The following is a 21,081-nucleotide window of genomic DNA, read 5'->3' as shown; positions in this document are numbered from 1 at the left end:
GTGTGGTGAGTGTGGAGCTATTTTAGGCGATGCAGGCAAATGCATGTTTTCAGAGAAGAAGGGGTTGAATTACCCACAGCCACCACAGCGAAGCCTATCTCACCAGCCAGATGGCAGCTCTTCTCCGAGGCACTCGCTGCAGTGTCCCTTACGCAGCACAAAGCACGCAGGAAATTAAACATCCGAACTACAACAAAACCCTTCGTAATTTTGCTGCTATAATTGAAAACTATGTTCTGATCCTTCCTGTGAGATATATCAGCTTGGGCCACAAAAGCTATTCAGCAGGAAGGGGCACTAAATGAATGTCAAGCTTTTATGAGAAAACATAAGGGAAAAAAAAGAAAAAGAATTTGGGTGTTGGTTTTTTTTTTAGGTTTCTCCGTTACCTAGACAACAAGGGTCCTCACCAGCCAGTTACAGCACAGGAAGGATGGAGCTTCCCTTAAACTGGAGAAGGCAAAAGCAATGCCAACAAAGGCTTTGCAGCCCAGGCAAGCAGCCCCGTGCTCTCCCCTGCCAGCACCATGCTCTGCTGGAGGACAGCTGTCCCACAGCCCCACTTAAGACAGGTTGCCCCTTCCCTGCTTCCCCTTTGCCCCAGATGCTGCAGCTGGACGCTGCATCAGGCAACCAGACCGGGTTCAGATGCCAAAGTCTGAGGGTGAGTCAGTACTTTGAATTTTCACTGCTGGATCATACACTGAAACCACGTAAAAGAGGCAGATTTCAGGAAGAAAGCAGCAGCATGGATGGCTGGTGGGCATGCAGGTCTAGGTGGAAGATTCTGTACAGTACCTGAAAGACCAAGATGTTATAAAAAAGGTCTTACATTGAGGAGAGGACAAATTAAGCTTATCAACTTTGTAAACTTGTTTATTCTTCCTGCATTTAAATACACCTCTAGATGTTGACACGACTTCAATAAACTTGGACACAAAATATCCTGGTAGCAACATGCAAAACTGTGTTTGAGGTAAGCCAGTGACAGAACCAACCAAGAAACCAACTAACCCGCCCAAACACTAATCCCCTCCAGCTTTCTATCATCCAGAATTAAGGTGCCATGGCATGCGATTTAAGGAGTGCTTGAGGGTCTCACTGACCCATTCATTACCCTGAAGGTTTCCCAGTTAAAGACTTACACTGTCAAGCAAGCTGTGGAGTCATTCAGTATTGATGCTGGAACAGTTACGGAGTTGATTTTATAGGCTTGATTCAAGTCAGAGCAAAACATGCAATCCTAGAACTACAGTGGATGGAATTATTTTATTATTCCAAAAGTAACATTGGCTTGGAGACGGGGAATTCTGGAAGGAGCTGCAAGGCAGAGCTTCTTGTTGGTTGTTATCCAGGTAGGAGACAGCTTGAGAGTTTCGGGCGGAAAAATAAGCAGCTGTGATCATCAAGCATACAGAACATTTTGAAATTAATTGCCCTGCAGGCCATAAAACTTTGTTTTACTGAGATTTTTAGGATGGAGATATTTCTCTAGATTGGTAAGGGAAAACACTAAAAAAGGACTGGTTGAGATACCGCTTCTACCCCTAAGCAGTTCAGATTTTGGACTGACTTGCTCTTCCACACATGAAAGGACTAGCAATTTAAGAGACCGAATGACACAAAGGTAAACTTTTGCAGAAGTTATTGAAATCAGGTGTATATGGCCACACTCACCCCAAACCATAAAAAGTTCTGATGCATTTTAATGACATTTTGGCATTTCTGTAAAGCTGCCTACCACTCTCTTCAGAAAAAGCAGCAAATTTCATGTTTTCTGTTCATGATGTACCTCCTGTTTCTTTAAGATTTTGAGTAGTTTTGAGAAGGATTGTTCAGAAACGCCCAAAACTTACAAACTGAGCAGATTTCTATTTCTTCTTCCCTTCCCCCAGACAGACTTGCTGCAGGAAGAAAAACTAAGACGACACAGAACAAAATTTAGCATTGCAATGAGACTAGCTAATTTAAGGAGCTTAAGTGTCTGTGTATAACACATTTGCCCAAGGAACAGCTGGTTCATTTGTTTTTCTTACTGAAAAGCTCTGTTACAAACCCAAGCTGAGCCTGGATTGCTGAATCAATTGGCAACAGTAGAGCTTTCACCTGTAGAATTGGTTTGAATCCAATATAGGTCAGTAATACCTGAAACTCATCACAAGCATCAGAACACAAGTGGGTCTTCTTCTGCGTCCTACAGCACAACAGTTCCTAAAGAGCAATGACTGCGGCTGAAAAGTTGAACTCTCTCTTCAACTTTAGTAGGCACTGATTTCAGGTCTCAGCAGGGAAACACAGGATCTTATAAGAAAAAGAATATGTACTGACATCAATGGCATGCAAGTGTGGTGGAGGGCGATTTCGCTCAGTACGTGAACAGGACTGAGACAAACAAGTGAAAACATGCAGTGCTTTGTTTTAGCTCACCTACAACCATTGCAAACCGGTAGGAGTTAATAGAAAAGCTTTCACATTAAACTCTGTATAACTTAATAACAACTGAAAAAGCTTAATGTTGCAGTTAACAACTGTAGCTCTCCCATTTTCTGGAGGGCAATGTGTGGGAGTACTTGTGCAAGCCCGTGCCTTGCACCACATACGGAGAACAATAAAGCAGCTATAATCATGAACAATATGGATGAAGCACTTTGTAATAAACCGCACATATGTGCCACCTCCCATGCTTCTTCCACACATCTTCCATGGGCAACGCAAATTTAAACTACCAGAAAGCTACTGCACAAGGCCTTTTTCAATGTACAAGCTTGTCTCCTAAGCCACAGCACAACTGCTTACACAACACTGCTCTCATCTTCAGCCTCCCTTTATAACAAAGAACTTACTCCTGCTCCTTAAAGAATGAGTTTTGTAGATAATAAGTGTTAAGCATTTAATAATTCTCATTTCAATTTCACTGAAAAACAGCTCTTCCATTATGGGAACATTATCGGTCTGGCTCAATTCCACAAAGGAAAACAACTCCCAGAGCCAGCAGGAGTTCCCAGAGCTTCAGGAGCTACTTGGTGAGCCGGGATCAACTCACTCCCACTTGAGGCAACCGGCACAAGACAAGACTGGAATTGTGCTTAGTGCATTGCAACAAGGGAAAGAAGGAGAAAATTAAGACACTGCTACAGCTTTTGTAATACTCTCACCCCGTTCTTTGGCAGGAGAACTAGCTCGTAGCTCGTTCACTGCATCAGCTATCACACTGCTCATGCTCATCTCCACGCTTGGATGTCCTTCAGAAAACCTCGCTCACCTGGGCTACAAGATCGCTGACAAAATAATGTATATTCAGCGGTCTGAGAGGGCTCTGCAAGCCAATAATCTGAGACATACTTGCAGCAGAGGGTTGGACTAGACAGCCAACCCAAATGATCCTAACTAGCTGCTTTTTCTGTAATAATACTTTGAAGAGCAGATCTCAGTTTGAGTATCGAGCCAAAGATTCCCCACTAAGTGTATCTAAGTCACCCTACTTCAAACTAAGCACACCTTACCCTAGCACAGAGCAGGTTTGTGAACCAAATTGGCAATCTCATGAGTAAACCACTCTTAAACCAGTTTTGCAACTCGTGCCTGCATGCTGGCACAGAAGAGGAAAACCAAAACTGCTATCACCAATCAGCAGTGCCCAGTACCGACTGAAACCAGCAGGCAGCACCACTGCCAAGAGTGAAGCTTGAACTCTAAAACGGCATTGTCTGCACTCACCTGCCAAAGAAACTGAGAGGCATCTGAACAGCAAAGCAGAACAAGGGGTTTGTGCAGCTCCTTCTGCACTAATCTGCTGGTGCAGAGGGACATGCCATCATCACCCGGTCTGAGGTATATCTCATCCAAACAAGAAGTTAATAGATTGGTGAAAGCCAACCTGCTGTCATGCCATTACTACCAATGCTTGTCAGAAACCTTTTGCTTTGGATTGGATTTTGGGGAAGGGGAACAGGGAAGGAGCAGGGGGTGTTCAGTTTGGGAAAAGGCTGGTGCAGATATGCAAGATGCATCGCTGGGCATATGCTGATCCACTCCCTTTATCATAGCAGAACACCAGCATCAGTTAATTCATTAGCACTAATTAACAAGGCTGAAGGTGAAAGATAATTAAGATTAACAGGCTCCTGAAACACAGAAATATCTGCACTGTATAATCAAGCCACTTCTCTTCAGACTTTTGCTGCAGTTAGTAGGTGTGCATCCCTTACTGTCCCTGCTGTGCTGGAGGGGGGGAGGGCAGGGAGAGGAGAGGGATTAGCTGCCACGAGAGGAGGGAAAGGTGGGGATGCAGAACAACTTGAGAATGAGAACATTTGTGGGAAAGGTAGGCTTTAGGACTCTGAAACAAGTCCCTCAAAATTCCTCTTAAAAATCCTCACTAATTCCAACAACAGCAGTGGCAATCCTATAAGGAGAACTGGGATCTGCAGCCCCACCATGCTTGTCTGCCAGAGAAATGGGAAGCTGGAGAAGAGGGGACCTATGCCAGAAAGTTCAAAATTTGACAGCAATGTAACTTACAGACCAGAGCTAATTCTTCCATAATAGAGTTTTACTAAAGCACAAATACCTATTGTCTATGCAGTTCTTTGGCTTTTCATCTGCTCTGGTTGTGGCAGACCACTAAGACGCCCATTTGGTTGGTACACACCTGTAATCTACAATGTGGCAGAAGATTGCCAGTTATTAAATACGACTACGAATAGCAACTATGAACTAAACAATGCAAAAACTTGGTGAATTTTAACCACAACCATGGGTTCAGAGGCTGGATAACCAGTCGCCCAGTCATGGCATCCTTTATGACAAGCTCCTCCATCCCTTTCCTTGCAGGCTTTTGCCACCGTACAAACTCTAGAACAGACTGATTCAACAGTGAATTGCTCTTTATCCAAATCAGGTTTGACAGAGAAAGTCAATTATGCATTACTGCTGGGTAGCTGTCGTGTTAGCAATACCATATGCACTGCCACTTCTGTATCTGTAAAGCTTCGATCAAATATTGCAAGAAGGTAACAGCTTCCAAGAAACATTACATCAGGGTTCAAAGATGACAAGTCTTTTTACTAATGAAGTATTCATGTACTACTCTGCTTTGCATGTCATAAAAATAGATGCCTGTCTAGACAGGCTTCTTAGATAAAAGTTTTTTTAAAATCTTGGTAAAGGAGCTCCTCTGCATGCCCCCTTTGCATTTACATTTGCTGTTCTCCATTATCCATCTTCTTAAAGGGGGAGGAGGGATTTGGGGGAAAAAGAGAAAGCAGAGTATCACAATCGACTGAGCTTGTATCATATCCCTCCATGTACAGCTAACTTGGCGGCGTCTAAAGTCATCTAGTTATCTGTTCAGCATGAGGATGCACAGAATCTGGACTCAGATTTACAGAAGTTGTCACTGCCTTTGTTATCACTGCATTTTTAATTAGTTTGTTGTTCCCGTAAACCCAGAGTCAATACCTAGCCCTCAGCATCCAAAATCCTATGACTAACACAGTTAAAATGGAAAACGAAATAGGAGGAGCATTTTATACAACTGATACAGATTTCTATTTTGTTGCCAACCACAAAGACTTCAGCAGTTTTTCCTTTCTTCGGAGGTCTACAACGCTTTTCCTCTGCTTTCCTAAAAGACTTGTTAAAGTCTCCTTCTGGTGCAGAAGTCATGGATGTTTGACTAAAGTTGCACAAAGGCCATCGGAAAACACAGCATACTGGCTTGAGGTAATGGCTTTACCCTTTAACAAAACAGAAGAGAAAATGCCATTTGGACTGCAGAAGTCCTGTTGATCCTAAACTAGACCCCTATGTTTACAAAGACTCCATCATCCTATGAAAAGCAACACGCTTTATGAGCATTTTTTGGTGTACAAAGAAAAAAGGTTTTGTTCATTATTGTAGGACCTTTTACATAACCTTACACAAAACATGGCTATTGAGTCTCTCTTTCCTAATATGACAAATTTCATTGTACTTTAAGAGTATTTTCTTCAGCCAAGATCAGCAAGACACCACCGATTGACACTGTGGACCACTACATCATCCAGCAAATATACCAGAGCCTGGTGCGCTCCTTTCCAAAGAAGACACTGGAATTTTCAATGAGGAATACATTTTAAACATCATATTTCTTTTTCTCATTTTACAAGCAGGCAGCAAGGCAGATGAAGCAGATATCCAGTCTCACTGCTGAAAGTGCCCAATGATGAAGTAAACGTCCACTCCTGTGGAGTATCTAATAAACTAGACATCGTCTCCTGACCACTATCAGATACCAGAGGAATATTATTCACTTAAAGTAGATATATTCCTGTCTGGAAGATCTGCAACACGCAGATCAACGAGCAGTCTGCAGCTTCTTATATGAAGAATTTGCCATGTTCTTTTGTCATGAGTCTGGGTTTATTTTGAGCATTTAATGGCCTTCATGTAGAGCCAGTCTTGGGTTGTTTTGTGTTTTTTGTTTGGGTTTTTTTTCCTTAAAGCAGTTAGCTGCACTTTCCTGGTCAGACATTATTGTTAAAAAACCCAAACCCAACCAGTTCTGAATACAGTGTTGCACAGTCATCCTCACCACACCAGAAAAGGCAAACTGAAACCAGAGGCAGGAAAGAGACAGGCATATGCTACAAGAGGAAAAGACTTCAGAGAAGTCCAAGCAATTATGCTAAGCTTCTCAAAATACCTTTCAAAAAAAACAAGAGTAAAAGTTAAAAATATTTAAGGAAAATAACTGTAGGATGTAGCCATAAGTGGGTTTTTTATTTGAAGGGTGGATCGTTTCTAACCTGCACTTAGATATAAAAATATTTCTGCCAGCCACAACTGCTTTACATCCTGAGGATTGAATCAACACTCCATTTGAAGAAAACATGGAGATCCAGTGTCACTCAGAAAGGATGTTGTATATCTATTTTAAAAATATTAATCACAGCAGAAAGAATGGAAGTCATCATCTTAATTGTAGCTCCACGCTAAAGAGGCTTGTGAAGCACAGCGGTGTAACGTGTCCTTCACTAGCACCAACATGCTGCACCTGGGACGACAGACAAAGCTTGTACTATTCCGACAGAAAACACCCTGCACACAAGACAGCTGCCATAGAATCACACAGGTCCCAGTGCCATGAGCAATAATGCAGGCTACAGTAAGGAAAATAAAGCAATTCCTAAAAGGGCAGGGTTCTTCTCATCATCTTCCACAGCAGCCCTTTGCTTTAACGCAGCAGAAGGTGCATTTTACACTGTGAATACACACGCTTAACTGCTCAGCATGTGGGTACTGGCGCAAGCACGTCAGCTTTAAGTTGGGAGGAATGGAAGGAAAGAGTAAAGATCCCACATAACAATCTGGAAATTTGAAGTGATTGGAAAACCAAATTCAAATAACAGAAAGGCGTGCACCGTTAGAATAAAAGCACCTCCAGCAGTGATATACTAACCCAATTCCAATGATTGCCTTTAATTGCCTCATTGATTAGCTACTGCCACTTACCCTCGCTCTCTACTCAGAAATCTCTTTGCTCAGCTTTCCACCACATGCTATGTACAGCGGCTGCAATGCAGAGAGAAGATGAATATTGGCCAAATGTTAGCCTGGCCTCCTTGAGAACAGGAGAAACACCAATACCATGGACCACCACGTGGGAAGCACTGCAGACACAGCCTTCTCACATTGAACTTGTCAATTACAAAAGAATTTATTGGCATTTCTGTAATTTTCAGTCAAGGGGATCTCTTGAACAGCTCACTTTTACAAGAAGAATTTCTCTAATGAAAAATACCCCACAAAACACATGGCTTTATTTCAGCCACAAGCTGAATTGTGACAGACTAGCAATGGATGATATCCCAAGCATCTCTGCCTCTCACTTCTAACCCCATCCCAGTGGAGCACAGGATGCAGAGGCTACACTCCAGCCCCCTTCAGAAACCTGGAATCATACCCAGTTCATGGGATGGAAATGAATCACCTATTTAATGGTGCTGTTAAGTATCACTATTATGAGACACACCAGTGTTCCTCTGCAGTGCAATGCATTTTAAAATCACTGCTGGTTTATATCCTTGTCTTTCTAAAACACATGCAAGCTACCAGTTGTTAAAGTAAAGGCCCTTCATAAATGACCCTTTCTCACCACTTCTAAGGCTGTGGATGCATGGGTACTTTTATGAGCAACCAAACAATCTTAGCAGTTGCCCATCTTCTAGCTCCTGCTCGTTCCTGCTCTTGCTATACCCATCAAATTGCTCTGCTACAGGTGCTTGCAGCTGTCTTTTAACTGCACAGGGGAACTGAGGAATGTCAAAAGCAACCCAATGTTGTCACAAAAGGCATTTTAAACCCAAAGATGTACACTGGCCCTCCTCAGTATCCTGCAGCCCCAGAGATGTGCAGAGGGGACAAGGAGGTTGTGTAAAGGGAAGCAGGCAACCTGCTCAGTCTTGCTCTGCAGCTTTAAGTGTTCTGAGTCCAGAGCCCTGCTCAGTGTTGGGAAGTCAACTCTACTTTACCACTGCTCTCTCAAATTGAGAACATACATCCTGCTTTCTTCCATGTTGCCTCTCTTACCTGAAAGAAATGCTGAACACATCCACACACAGCACCAAAGTCATCAGTTCTCAGCACTTCCCCTGCTAGGCTGCACACACTCCCCCCGCAAAGTTTCAACAGCTCTAAAGAGCAGCAGCCCCATCCTGCTGTATAGCATTGCCTCCCTGCTCCCTTCCATTCCTCTTCCGACTCAAGTGAAAACAATCCAAGGAATTACATCAAATGAAAGAAATCAGCAACAGCTATCTTTTACACCATTTCACATAAAAACAAGGCTTTCTCTTTCTTGCTTTGTTTTGTGCTTTATAGGCATCTTCACAGTAACACTACGCTTTGCACAGGTCCTTTCAGAGTAGAAACCAGAGCAAAGACAGGAAAACACAGCACTGAAGACCAAAACCAACTGGCTGTGAGACTCCATGTCGATACAGAATGGGGTTATTCGCATTAACTCCCTGTCCCTTGATCCTAGAAGGCTTTCAAAAGGGAAATGGGGAAAGTATTCAAGAGTGTAAGCACTCACAACTCCACATAAACATAAAAATCAAATCAAAGGTTTCTCCAAAGCTTTCAACTCCCAGCTCTGAAGCAGTTACTATGAAAGAAGGTGTTTCTACTGCACTATAGTCTATAAATTAATGCTGCAAACTTGCCCTTTTTCATTGTAAAGATAAACAAATGTATCGCTTTAAGCATCCAGGAACTGAAATAACATGATGTATTTTCAGCCAGGAAGAGCTGTTTTCTCACTTATATTTATAAATTGGATATCTCCTCCTTGAAGTTCCACTTGAAAAAGAAAACTGCAGCTAAAGCTGCCAGTTGTGCAACAGTCATGCGATGAGGCTTTACAGACTTGACAGCACTGAATGACAACATAAAGTGGTAAAAGAGACTATGAAACAAGGCTTTAGAAAAGATTTGAACATTTTGCATCTATGTTTTCAGTCCTCAATTCTTTTTCCAAAGGACAGTAAGAGGTGAAATGATGGGTGTAATAATTGACTTTTGCCTTTTTAAATTTCACATGGATCAAAAGTAAAAATGGAACCGTTCTATTCGTTTCACCAGATAACTCAACAGACCTTCTAAGCATCCAGTCAGTCTTCAGCAGCAACAACTAAAGAACAAAGGGACCTTTTTTTGATTTGAGTGTAGCATTTATAAGGACCTCGCTCATGCAGTGCGGCAGTCGTGCATCTGCCCTTCCCTAGCACTACGTGCACTTGTGGCTCCCTGGAAAAAGGCATTCCTCAAGACGAATAAATCACCTTTCCCAGCATGCTGGCTCAACGACAGACAGAGAAAATGCCAAGAAGCACAGAGGCAAGAGATAGCAGAGGAGGAGGAGCTGCCACCCTGCTGCCTGCCTCCCACTGGGAAGCAGGTTGAATTCGGTGTCCAAGCAGGGAGCACACAGCCTGGAGGCCACTGGTGGAAGATCCCCAATTTAGATGAAGTCTTCTAACAAAACAGCAATTACTGTGCCTGAGCAGAAGCGAAACAGCCAGAGCATTTCAGAGATTTCTCATCAGCAGGAGGTGCTTTCTGAGGACAGAGGGAGCAGAAAGAGCATGCACAAAGCTGCTCCATGAAATGAATTTTGAAGATGACTTGGTGTCTCCCAGTGCGTTGCAGGAGCCCAGAGCAGGTGCCCATTCAGCAGTGGGACTTAATATCTTTTTCCCCACTTGTTGCATCCTCATGCCTTGTCTGTGCTTCAGAGTAACATGATGACAAGATTACAACAACCAGAACCACTAAAACTCAGGAGGCACCACCAAAACTGGGACCGCAGGCCTCACCTGAGTGGGCAATCCTCTCCCACAGTATTTATCAGTGCTGCACATACATGGAGCAGAAGATATCAGGACAGTCTGGGTGCAGCCTTGTAAAAGACTTAATTTATTCACTAAACATTTTAGCAATGATAAACCTAAGGAGGGAACTTGACATCAGCAACTCTTAAAAGCAAGCACTGATTTGTAGAAGAAAATCCCAAATATAAGCACTCCACTAAGACACAACCATGTCTTCAGCACTAACGGCAGCTAGTCTGGTTCCTTGCAAGACACAATCAATTTGGGGGATTTAATCTCAAACTTTCAGTATAATTTCAAGTGAAGTAAAAAGAAGACAGAAAGAACGCCCCCCAAAATAAGAATGGGTTTCTGCCGAGCAGAGCTTTGTACAACCCCTCTCCCCAAAACCAACCAAAAACAAAGAGCAAAAATCTAGCAGCCTCGACTGTAAATTTTATGATATTCATTACAGAAAGACTTCAGTTTCCTTAACTTTTACAGCCTGCATGCTCATCGCAGTGCTACTGCTGATCATATTGACAGATACGCTTTGATAGTCAGACCTCCCAAAGCTTTCATAACTCTGCTGAAATCTAAAATTAGACAGCACAGTCACCAATATACCATTCACTATCCTTTTAAAGAGACATTAGAGAAACCTGACTTAGCATTCTGTATCCATATACAAACCCACACTGTTTAACAACATTTCATGTGTGCAGATAATATAACAGAATACAGAAAAAGAAATAATCAATGACAATTAAAAAGTCTCTTCAGAAAAATCAGCTACTGAGAATGCAATTCCTGCAGTCTTAACTCCCTAGCAAAGGTGAAGCAGTGGATACAGTAGGTTGCAGTCAAGGGTGGGAGAAAACACAAGGATCTTGTGGGTTAACGGGCAGTGGTTTACAGCGGTTCCTTGCACCAGAATGATCTTAGTACACAAACTTTTCATTAAACCACTGCAGAAAAGAAGTTAGAGCAAGACAAAACCTGTCAGTCTGAAATTTCTCCAAACAATAATATTCTTGGTAAGGATGGAAACAAGGTAACGGCATCCAGTGAACAAAGTTAATAAAACACCATCCTAATAAAGGTCTCGTAGGAACAGTCCATCTGTGCTAGGCAGCAATAAAGCACACTGATGCCCACAATCAATAACCCATGTGCCCACCCAATGCTTCTGAGCACAGGCATGGCTTTCATTTCCAAAAAAACCTTCAATAATTCTTCTGATTTACTTTGAGCCCAATGCGAGAAGGTGAAATACCAGCTGCAGCAGTGAGCAGAAGTTTTCCAATGCTCTCGATGACTTACCTAAGCACTATAAAAATCTCCTCAAGACTTCTCACACAATGAAAGCAATCAATGCTAAAAGCAACAATGACACCTCGCCAAACACACCTGCATAAAGGGCTGCTCCCCCATTTACCCTAAATCATACAGTTCCATCAGCTTTAGCTATCACCCTTCCTCTGCTCTGCCTCGCACTTGCAGTCTTGAGCAACAGCACGGAATCCTTTTTTTACAAAAACAGAGCTTTCAACATAGCAGAAGGTAACTTTCTTTATGAAGTACAACTAGTAAGTGCTCACGTAGTACTGACTAATTACTAAAAAGAAACTCAACCCAAACCTGATCAGCAAGGAGTATGTGCATCCCGATGGGCTAGTGAACCACTGTGCTGCACCAAGACACAGCTGAGCACTAAAGGAGGGCAGGTACAAAGTGATGTAATGTGTCCTTTCAGACAGCAACAGTCTCCAAGGTCCCGCACACACAAGGGGGAGGCAGTGCCCAGAGGGATGCAGGACTGCAGGCACAGCCATTAAAAGCTGCTCTTTAGTGCAGGGAACCATCACGCCCAATGACAGCAAATAGCACAGTATGATGCTCAATAGGGAAAGGAGAGTTTTGCTGGAACTAGGAATTTGTCTTTGAACTGGTGAGAGGTAAACAGCAGAGATGAAGCATGCTTTCCTCTACACCTCTGCTGTTGGCTTCGGTGTTTTTTCGTTTTGTTTTTCTTTTTTAATGGTTTTCTGTTGAATATTTCAACCAAAGGGGAAGAAAACACTCTATTCACAGCAAGAACATTTCAGTAATTTCACTTACTTCTCTCCAGCATTTAAGCTAAATACTCACATCCCCACTTTCCATGATCTCAAGCGTTAGACACAATAAATGTGACAGTTCTGCTTGCACACAAAGAGCCAGTACTGCAAGACTGCTCACTGAAAAAAGCACGCTGTGAGCTACAGGAGCTGTATTTTAAGGCACAGAGAAGTTGACTGCTCCCAAGCACAAAGCCACTGCTTAACAGAGAGACCTTTTTATCACTCAAACAGCATTACAGGAGTTAAGTCAAATACACAGTGCTACAGTGGATTAAGTGTCCATCCTGAAATTTAACAGCTCCACTTAACCCCAGAAAGATTCAAATTAATATTAACTACTTTAAGGACAAGTTCAGCTCAACACTAACATTTGGTGCACACTCTAATAAAATACTGCACACTTCAACATTTCCTTTTGAGAGCTGAGAAGTATGCAAAACTGTTCTTCATTAAATTTAAATGGACTCATTAATAAAATATTGATGATGTGCTACTTTAAGATATGAGAAAAAAAAGATGTATAAATTGGCAATAACGTTATTTCTATTTTTAAATACATCCCACAGAGATACCCAAGATAGATGAGAAGTGCTAAGCCCATCCCACAAGGTTATTTATTTATTTAATACTTCTTATGTGCTATTCTTAACTGCGGAAGACAGCAAAAGGAATCCATTAGAAAAATTACATTACTTAAGAGTTTTCTTCACACAGGTTAGACAAGCGAGATATCTGGCAGTGTTAAGAGATGGGTTTTCTTCCTCACTTTCCTAGAGGTTTCTGCAATAAAAAAGCAACTTTATTTTTGTAGCATCAGCTAGGTCAGAATTTGTATTTGCAATCCTCCGTCAGCCCTTACTCACTCCCCAGCTCTCTATTCCCACTCCTTCACTTCCCGCAAGGTTTAATTTTGTAAGTAATGCACACTTTGAATGCATACACAACACGCTTACCACACAGGGGCAGTTAAAATGGAGATGTATGGGTTTGGTTTGGGTTTTTTTAAGCCTCAGTTGTGCACACAGAAAATAAATGAGAGGAAATGCCATACTTTCATAGTATTGCATCATTCTGCAGAAGACTTATTCATTTGGGAGAGAAGAAAAAAATTAGTTAGAAAATTTCCATTTTTTCAATACAGCTAAAGAAATTTATTTTACTTGATTTTGGTCATGCAGTTTTCCTTATGAATCAAGATTCTTTGGTAAGCTAAGAAATCAAAGGAAGAATGTCCCATCTTTGTCTGACAACTCCCCTCAATCACATGCACAAGTTTTCACGTATAAAAATGCCAATTATTTACTTGGAGGGAAAAAAAATTGAGTTGATTTCTACATGTCATCTTCCGAACTACTTGCTTTCTTTGGGGAAACACAGTGTTTTCACACACAGTCTGAGCAGCAAATTTTCCCTTTTCCTCCCATTTGAAGAAACAAAGCCTAAACTCCGAGGAGGCACTCTGGTACTCCCAGGCAGTTTCACCCTGCTTAGGATACGACACTGCCCAGCAGTTCCATGGGTAAAATCATGGTAGTAGTGCAAAACAGATAAGCACAGGACTGGACAGTTAAAGCACATGAAGCAGCTGGATTTCTTAACAGCTGTTTTCCCTTCTTTTTAAATTTTGCATGAAGTGAATTCTTGTAAACAAAATCTTGGAAGTTTTTTGTTGTCACTCAGAACAAGGAGAATTTGTTTGTTCTACCTGCCTGGAGATAAGCTTAGTATACTGATAACAAGCATTGCAGAGCCCATAAATGGAAGGCTTTTATTCATAATCTATTCATACTTGGCAATAACAATGCTTGATGGCTAAGAAATACTTGAATTTCTAAAAGAAGGAGCTTTCTCTGTAGTGGAAAGGTCATATTGCATAACGAACTATGCAAGCGGCTGATGCACAGGACAAGTGGCACCAGTGGAAAGCTGGATAAAAAGCAAGTAATGCAATTTTACAGGTACAGAAATCTCTACTAAACTTGAGATCCTGGATAAATGTTCAAAATATTCTCTGTATTTGGAATCTGGCCTCAGGCCAAGTCTGTATTGGGCAAAAGAGCCTCTGATTACAGTTTGATTCCCAACATATTTCTGAAATATTCTGAATATTCTGCACGTGGGCAGTAGCAAGCATACTACAGTTTGCCCATAGCGGGTAGGACCCCTAACAAATTGTTTGCTGAAAAGCCAAATTTAAGAGTTCACATACTTCTTCCCCCTTTAGTATTACAATGAATGACATTAAAAGAGCTAATTTCCAGGACACAGCATCCACCCTACATTCCTCAGACTGCCCAAAGAAGAAATGCGAGTTTTTCTGCCCAGTTTCAGATTTTTGCTTGCAACCAGAAGCTGCTGGGACTTAAAAGCCTTAAACTCTGAATAAGCACAATAAGCAGTTATTAACAAATCTAAGAAAAGCTATTTTGAAAATTTGGAAATCCTTTCTTCTTGTAAGCAAGGAGCACAGACACACAAGTGACTCCATCTCAGAACCTAAAGACACATTCTTCCAGGCAGACTTAAAACTTTCCTACTTGAATAAAATCGTCATCGACAATCACAAGTTGCTACGCCATTGTAATGAGAGGAAGCAGAGAGCTAACATGTCAAATGGCTTCTTTGCATGACTTAATGCCATAAATCCAACATTTCCGCTGGAAGTGCTGTTGATATGTACACTTGTGCAACATTCGAACTGAATACATAATCTAATGCTGTCAAAACAGCTCATTACTAGGGTCTTGCCAAATTCCATAACCACATTATACAAATAATATCCCTCTTGCTGCAAAAGCACACTCGCGATTCAAATTCTCACTTACTAGAAGAATTCTGTTTCTAGCAGTCTTCTCTGCACGGCCACACATGGACTCAGACCTTTGCTGCAGAGAGTGAGCCCTCACAGGCTAAGCTAAAGTCTGATCTGGAGAGCAACGCACACAAGCACTAAGAAACCTTATTTTGTTAAGCTTGCCCCATGTATAACATTGAGTTCTCCTGACCTCTACTATTTTTATTTTAGCAACTAAGCAAAACAATGCAGCAACTACCTTAGGTCTGCAAATACTTAGTCTCCGATATTATTTCATATATCTGAATGGGGACCTAAAATTACCAGTGTCTTTTGTTATCAATTTTGCCAGACCCCACTCACCTATACAATCCTCTCTAGCTCACAAGCTGCCTACACACCCAGAGGCTTCCTGGATAATTTCAGCGAGGTAGTTGTTTCGGAAGGGCAACAGTCCAGCAAAGCTATTGATTTAGAAGGAGTTTTCTGTTGTTGCCTGGGCACAGAATAAATACGCTATTTAAAGTACATTACTGATATGTAAAATCAAGAAGCCTGGTAGGTAATTTAAAACTTCCAGATTCTGACCAGCAAGGAAAGAAACATGGTTATGACAAGCACAGGAAGAAAGAAGTTTTCAGGTACTAGTTCCACACTAGACAACCAGACTCCTTTCTCTATCTTTTGAAAAATCACACTAGCTTATAGCAGGAAAATTATTTCTCTATCTCCGATGGAATGAAACTCCAAGAGGCCTGTCAAAGAGGAGCCCCATGATCTCCTTGGCCTTGACAGGTTCTGGAAATAATTGACAAATTTCTCTTTAAAACTACAGCTACTCCAGAAATCATTTCCATAGGCGTATCTGCCCTTGACAAAAAACTCACCCATTATCAGTCAAACCAGCAAAACACAAACCTCCTTGAAAACAAACAATGATTTGGAGGACCACAAAAGATTGCCCATGAATTATGGAAACGATAGTTCATGTTGCAGCACTGGAACTTTCCACCTGTCAGCGATGCTGCAGAGATCCTGACTGCTGAATGGGAGAGAGGAAAATAGGACGCTGAGCCCCAACAACTAGAAACGTTTCACACTTCAGTATGGGAAAAGACAGACAGACCCCAAAATCCACCCCTTCCAAACTATATACATAATCAATTGTGACTTCTGGAGGAAACTGAGATCCTAAACACCACAAAATAAATAAATAAATAAAAGTAATATAATTAGCCAGTCTCACAAAGACTAGTTACCCAGGAAAGCAAGGTGCACAATCCTCCACACTAACCTTTCTCTCTTCCTGGGAGACCCTAATCAGCACATATAAGCAGCATCCAGCTCCGTGTGTATGGGATAGGTTCATTATTTGGTGCAAAGCTCTTCACGCCCCTTCTGAAAAGAGGACACCAAGCAGAGACTAACCAGAACACGTTGCCTTGCTTCAGCTCTGTGCATTTTGTTATGGGTTGGTGGTGGGATTTTTTTTGGTGTGGGTTGTTTATTTTTTTATTTCACCACAATTCTTTTCTTTCAGGTTACTGAAGCTAGTAATCTTTTTTTTTTTTTTTTAAGTCAGAACTTGAACTATATTTCTACCAGGAGTAAACAGGAGTGACTTTTTTTCAGCAGATGGAATGAGAGAGAACAGAGCTTAAAAAAAAATAAAAATCAGAATTCAGAACAACACAGTGAAAGCAGAAGCACCTGAAATAATTGTTTACAATTATCTTGTACAAGATCTTACGGCAATTGCCAGCAACAAGTATTTTGGAAAATTTTTCATACTCTTCAAATATGAAATTTAAAAAAACCCACCCAAAACAATTCAAGAGCCAAAGAAACCCATTAGATCAGAATTAAAAAACCCTACTCCCTTACAAAGGAAGGCTGGAAAAAATTAAGAAAACTACCTTAGACCATGCAGCTGTCTCAAGAGATTACAGAAAGTCACAAATGCTGCCTACAGAGATCAGACTCAAATTGTGTATTACACCATGTACCCAGTCAGACATTCAAATGTAGGTAATGATAGAAAGATCACTTTTCTTGGTCCCTCTACACACTAAAGTAATTCTGCTTTGAAATACGAAATAAGACATTGTGCATACTGAAACAGAAGTATTTGAAGCTATTGCACACATATCTCAATTGATTTTCAGATTAAAAAAACCATTGGCCCTAACCTACTGTTACACCTAAGCCATATCCGTCTTAGATGAACCTACCATGTGGTAGTGTTATGTTTGCACCATCAATGATTGCTTGTGCCAGTTCGTGATCGTTGCTTTCGAAAGCATGTGCAGCAGCCTTGAGGGCATCCCAAATCTCCTTGCGACCTTCAAAAGCTGGTGCTGTGTCCCAAAACTCATCTCTCTTACTGCGCAACTGTCCATCTGTCATGGGGTAATCACTTTTCCATTTCGGTTTTTCTTTTTTCAAGGGCTGATTACGACCAAGAGCAACTGTGGAGGAGAAAGAGGAAGGGAAATTAAAAAAACATTAACAGCACAAAATTACTGAAGTGTGTCCTTTGGTTATTCTATTTAGGATCTACAAAGCTTAAGTATACTTTCTAGCAATCCTGATCCTTTTTCCTCACCTACTTGGAGGCATCACCTCCCTTCCCCTGGGCTCCAAGTTGGTTTTACATTTCAGAAAGAACTGAGGGGCTACCTCCTGCTTGCTGATTTCACCTGCACCGAGCGTCCCACAACTTCTCCCCAAACTCCCCGGTAAGTCTGCATTCCCCCACCCACGCCATGGGTGCCTGGCTGGGAGACTCACACCCAACAGACACCTTCCAAAGACTGCAGCAGAAGTACATCAAGAACCCTGTCAGCCTAGCAGCGGGGTGCAGGGAGACCACACTGCATCAGGATCTCTGCTCCATGCTGCTAGCAATGCTCTCTGCTCACCAAACAGGATATTATGTTAATACAAGACTTTTAAGAGGCTAAGGATTTTTTAAAACATTTTTAAATCGGAGTAAGAATATGCAAAAGGCAAATAAGATATGCAAAACTAGAATTGTCAAAGACAGAAATGTCTAAAGAATAATCCAGGAATCCAACAAGCTTTAAAATGTGGTTGCCTCAATCACAATAAAGACAAAAGAATTTGTTTCATTTTAACTACAGCTGGTTTTGTGTAATAGCCAGTTAAGATAATCACATAGGTATTATGCTGATGGCTTAAAACTGCTGGCTTAAATTACAGCACTGCCAAGACTCTGCTAAACCCTTCTCTTCCATTTGTGCGTGTAAGGAGTTATTCCAACTTCTGCTGAAAGACCAAGGAAAAACAAGGAAGGGAGCAAACTTCAATGTACACTGGGAATAATTTCTCCCTGCAAAAGTTAAAATCCCATTTCCTTCATCCCCCTCCTGGCAGGAAGAAGTTTGAGAAGAACGTTACTGCAGCAAGATCCTGGGAGGACAGCAGGGAGAAGAGAGCAGTGACAAACCACAAACACAGTTCTCACCATGGCTCAATACTGCAACAACTTGAATACATAGCTCAAATGTCTCCAGAGGAAATTAAGTGTCCTTCAACAGTCAAAGTAAATTTAAGTGTGTTTGCAGCTGAATATGAGCAGCCCCTCCATGGAACAGGTCATACAAACTGGGTGAGGAGTACTGAACGCTCCTGGAAGACAGGTAATCTACACAGGATGGGAGTCAACGAAGGATAGCACCATGTATGATGCTGGTGAGCCATTCCCTCTGACACTCCCTGTGAAGAGCCCTTGCCATCCCAAGAAAGCAGAGGAACCCAGCTGCCATCAGACCAGGGAAGCATAAAGAGATGCAGACTGTCACCCACGTCTGCATTACCAAGGCCAAAATCTCTCTTACAGAGACACCACAATTTGACACCACAGCTGCTGTGATAACAGAGCCTGCAGAGCAAAGTTGCTGCTTACTGAGTGCTCCTGTCTAGTCTGGAAGGACAGGAGAGCATCAGGACAAACATGAAGGATTGCATTTAGCACTCTGTATCCCATGTCCATCCTTAGAGACAGTAAGAAATATTTCCTTTCTTCAGACCCTTTTATTTTTCTGGCAGAAAGTTGACAATAGCTGACAAAAAAACATTGTATCTCTCCTCAAACTTCCAGGTAAGCTGTAATATTTTGCAAAAATAGTATATAATTCAAATATTCCCTTTCCTTCCTTGATTTTTTTTTTCTGCGACAGATGTACTTGGCTATTTTCCAAACAGCATCCAACACCAAGCATTGGGTCTCGGGGCTGATTATCAGTTCCTCCTGCTGCAGCAGGCATTTCAACTTCACGCAGGCTTTAAGGAGGCCAAAACACATACATGAGGTTACACCTCAAGCACTTATACAATCTTACTTTATATGACCAAAGAACTACCTAGTGCAATTTGTAACTCAGAATGACATTCACACCTAACAAGCTGAGACTTAAATAATTGAAAATACAATTTTTAAAAGAACATTGCCAAACACATGAAGGCATAAACCTTCTTCAGATTAAAGAAAAACCCACACAATTTGCATGGAAACAAAGTCAGATCATCATTAGAAGAAGCAAATGACACATGGCACATGGGCAGTGTCTCCATTCTGTATCCCATGCAGAAACTAACAATAATAAACTTCTGAGTCCTTTCAAGTGACCACAAATATTTATTGCTTTTTGTTTCCATGGGATTGGTTCCATGAGATTGCTTCCACTTGCTTTTCAAAGAAGTGCTGACCATTTAACAGATTTCAGAACAGCAAACCCAAGTGTTTACAAAACACCAAGTTTCCTGGCAAAGCCCAGCCATTCCCAGTCCAAGTCTCAGCTGAGCACACACAAGCTGGGAACCGATGATGGTCCAGCCTAGAACAATGGCAAAGAAGGCAGACAAGATGGACTGCACGCATTGAAAAGTATATTAGGAAATTGTGAAAACATATGTGGTAAAACACTTAAACAATGAATTGTATCCTTGTTAAGGCTTAGCAGTCAGGGCATGAAAATTCAGACAGACTGAACAGGACTCTGTAGACAATTTGGGTCAGTGGGCATCTTTTCTTCCATTCTACTTCAGCTAACATCTGTTTGCATGTACATACAGCGAATGCTAATTTATCCCACTGGGCCCTCTCCTTCTCCCCAAACATTAATTATGAAAGTGGGTTAAAGGCACTTCCCGCAGCCCCTGAGCACAGCAGCATTCCCTGTGCATAGCCCTGCCTGCCTGTTATCCAGCACCACTGCAGAAAGGGCACTTTCCTCCCTTGCTTCCTCCTTTGTCCAAGACAGCATCGTCCAAATATATTCTCTTCAGTAGACAATAATAGCAGGGGAGACTGAAGAGACAGAGTTCCTTACAGTCACAAATAACTTCTCCCTGGAGATAAAATCCTCCCTGCACAGACATCAGCGATGATAAACCCAGTGATAAATTCTTTTTTTCAAGTTGGAAAGAAGGATAGTGGAAGAAAGTGACTCTACAAATGCCTCTAAAGCCAAATCCACTCTAACAAGACATCCATCCCAGTACTAAGCCTTTAAACACAACTTGGCTTCACAAGCCAGTATTTAAAAAGGTCTTCAGTGTGTTTACCACTTATTAGAAGTGACTCAAGAATTCCCTAAAAGCTTTATGTCCCCTCTGAAGAAATATCAACCTCTCTCTAGTGGTATGAATCAATGCAGCAGAAGGGATACAAGAAACTTGAGACATGTAAAAAACCTAATGTGTAAAAGGGCCCAAATCTTTTGGTTTCTATCTCACATTTCCGTCACTAAAGAGAAACATCACTACATGAATTTCTACAATCAAAGTT

General features: G+C 41.6%; 1 protein-coding gene across 1 annotated transcript in view; it reads right to left on the bottom strand.

The window, feature by feature from the left end:
* UBTD2 (ubiquitin domain containing 2) overlaps positions 1-21,081 on the bottom strand; it is a 56,975-nt gene that overhangs the window by 9,467 nt on the left and 26,427 nt on the right. Inside the window, exon 2 of the mRNA XM_054079863.1 lies at positions 17,501-17,737. Within this exon, the coding sequence (XP_053935838.1) occupies positions 17,501-17,737 (237 nt within the window). The remainder of the gene's footprint in view (positions 1-17,500; positions 17,738-21,081) is intronic.

The sequence above is a fragment of the Cuculus canorus genome, chromosome 14 (genome assembly GCF_017976375.1).
Source record: "Cuculus canorus isolate bCucCan1 chromosome 14, bCucCan1.pri, whole genome shotgun sequence".
NCBI classification, from domain to species: domain Eukaryota; kingdom Metazoa; phylum Chordata; class Aves; order Cuculiformes; family Cuculidae; genus Cuculus; species Cuculus canorus.
Note: the sequence above shows the minus strand (reverse complement) of the source record. Positions and strands in the feature narration are given on the sequence as shown.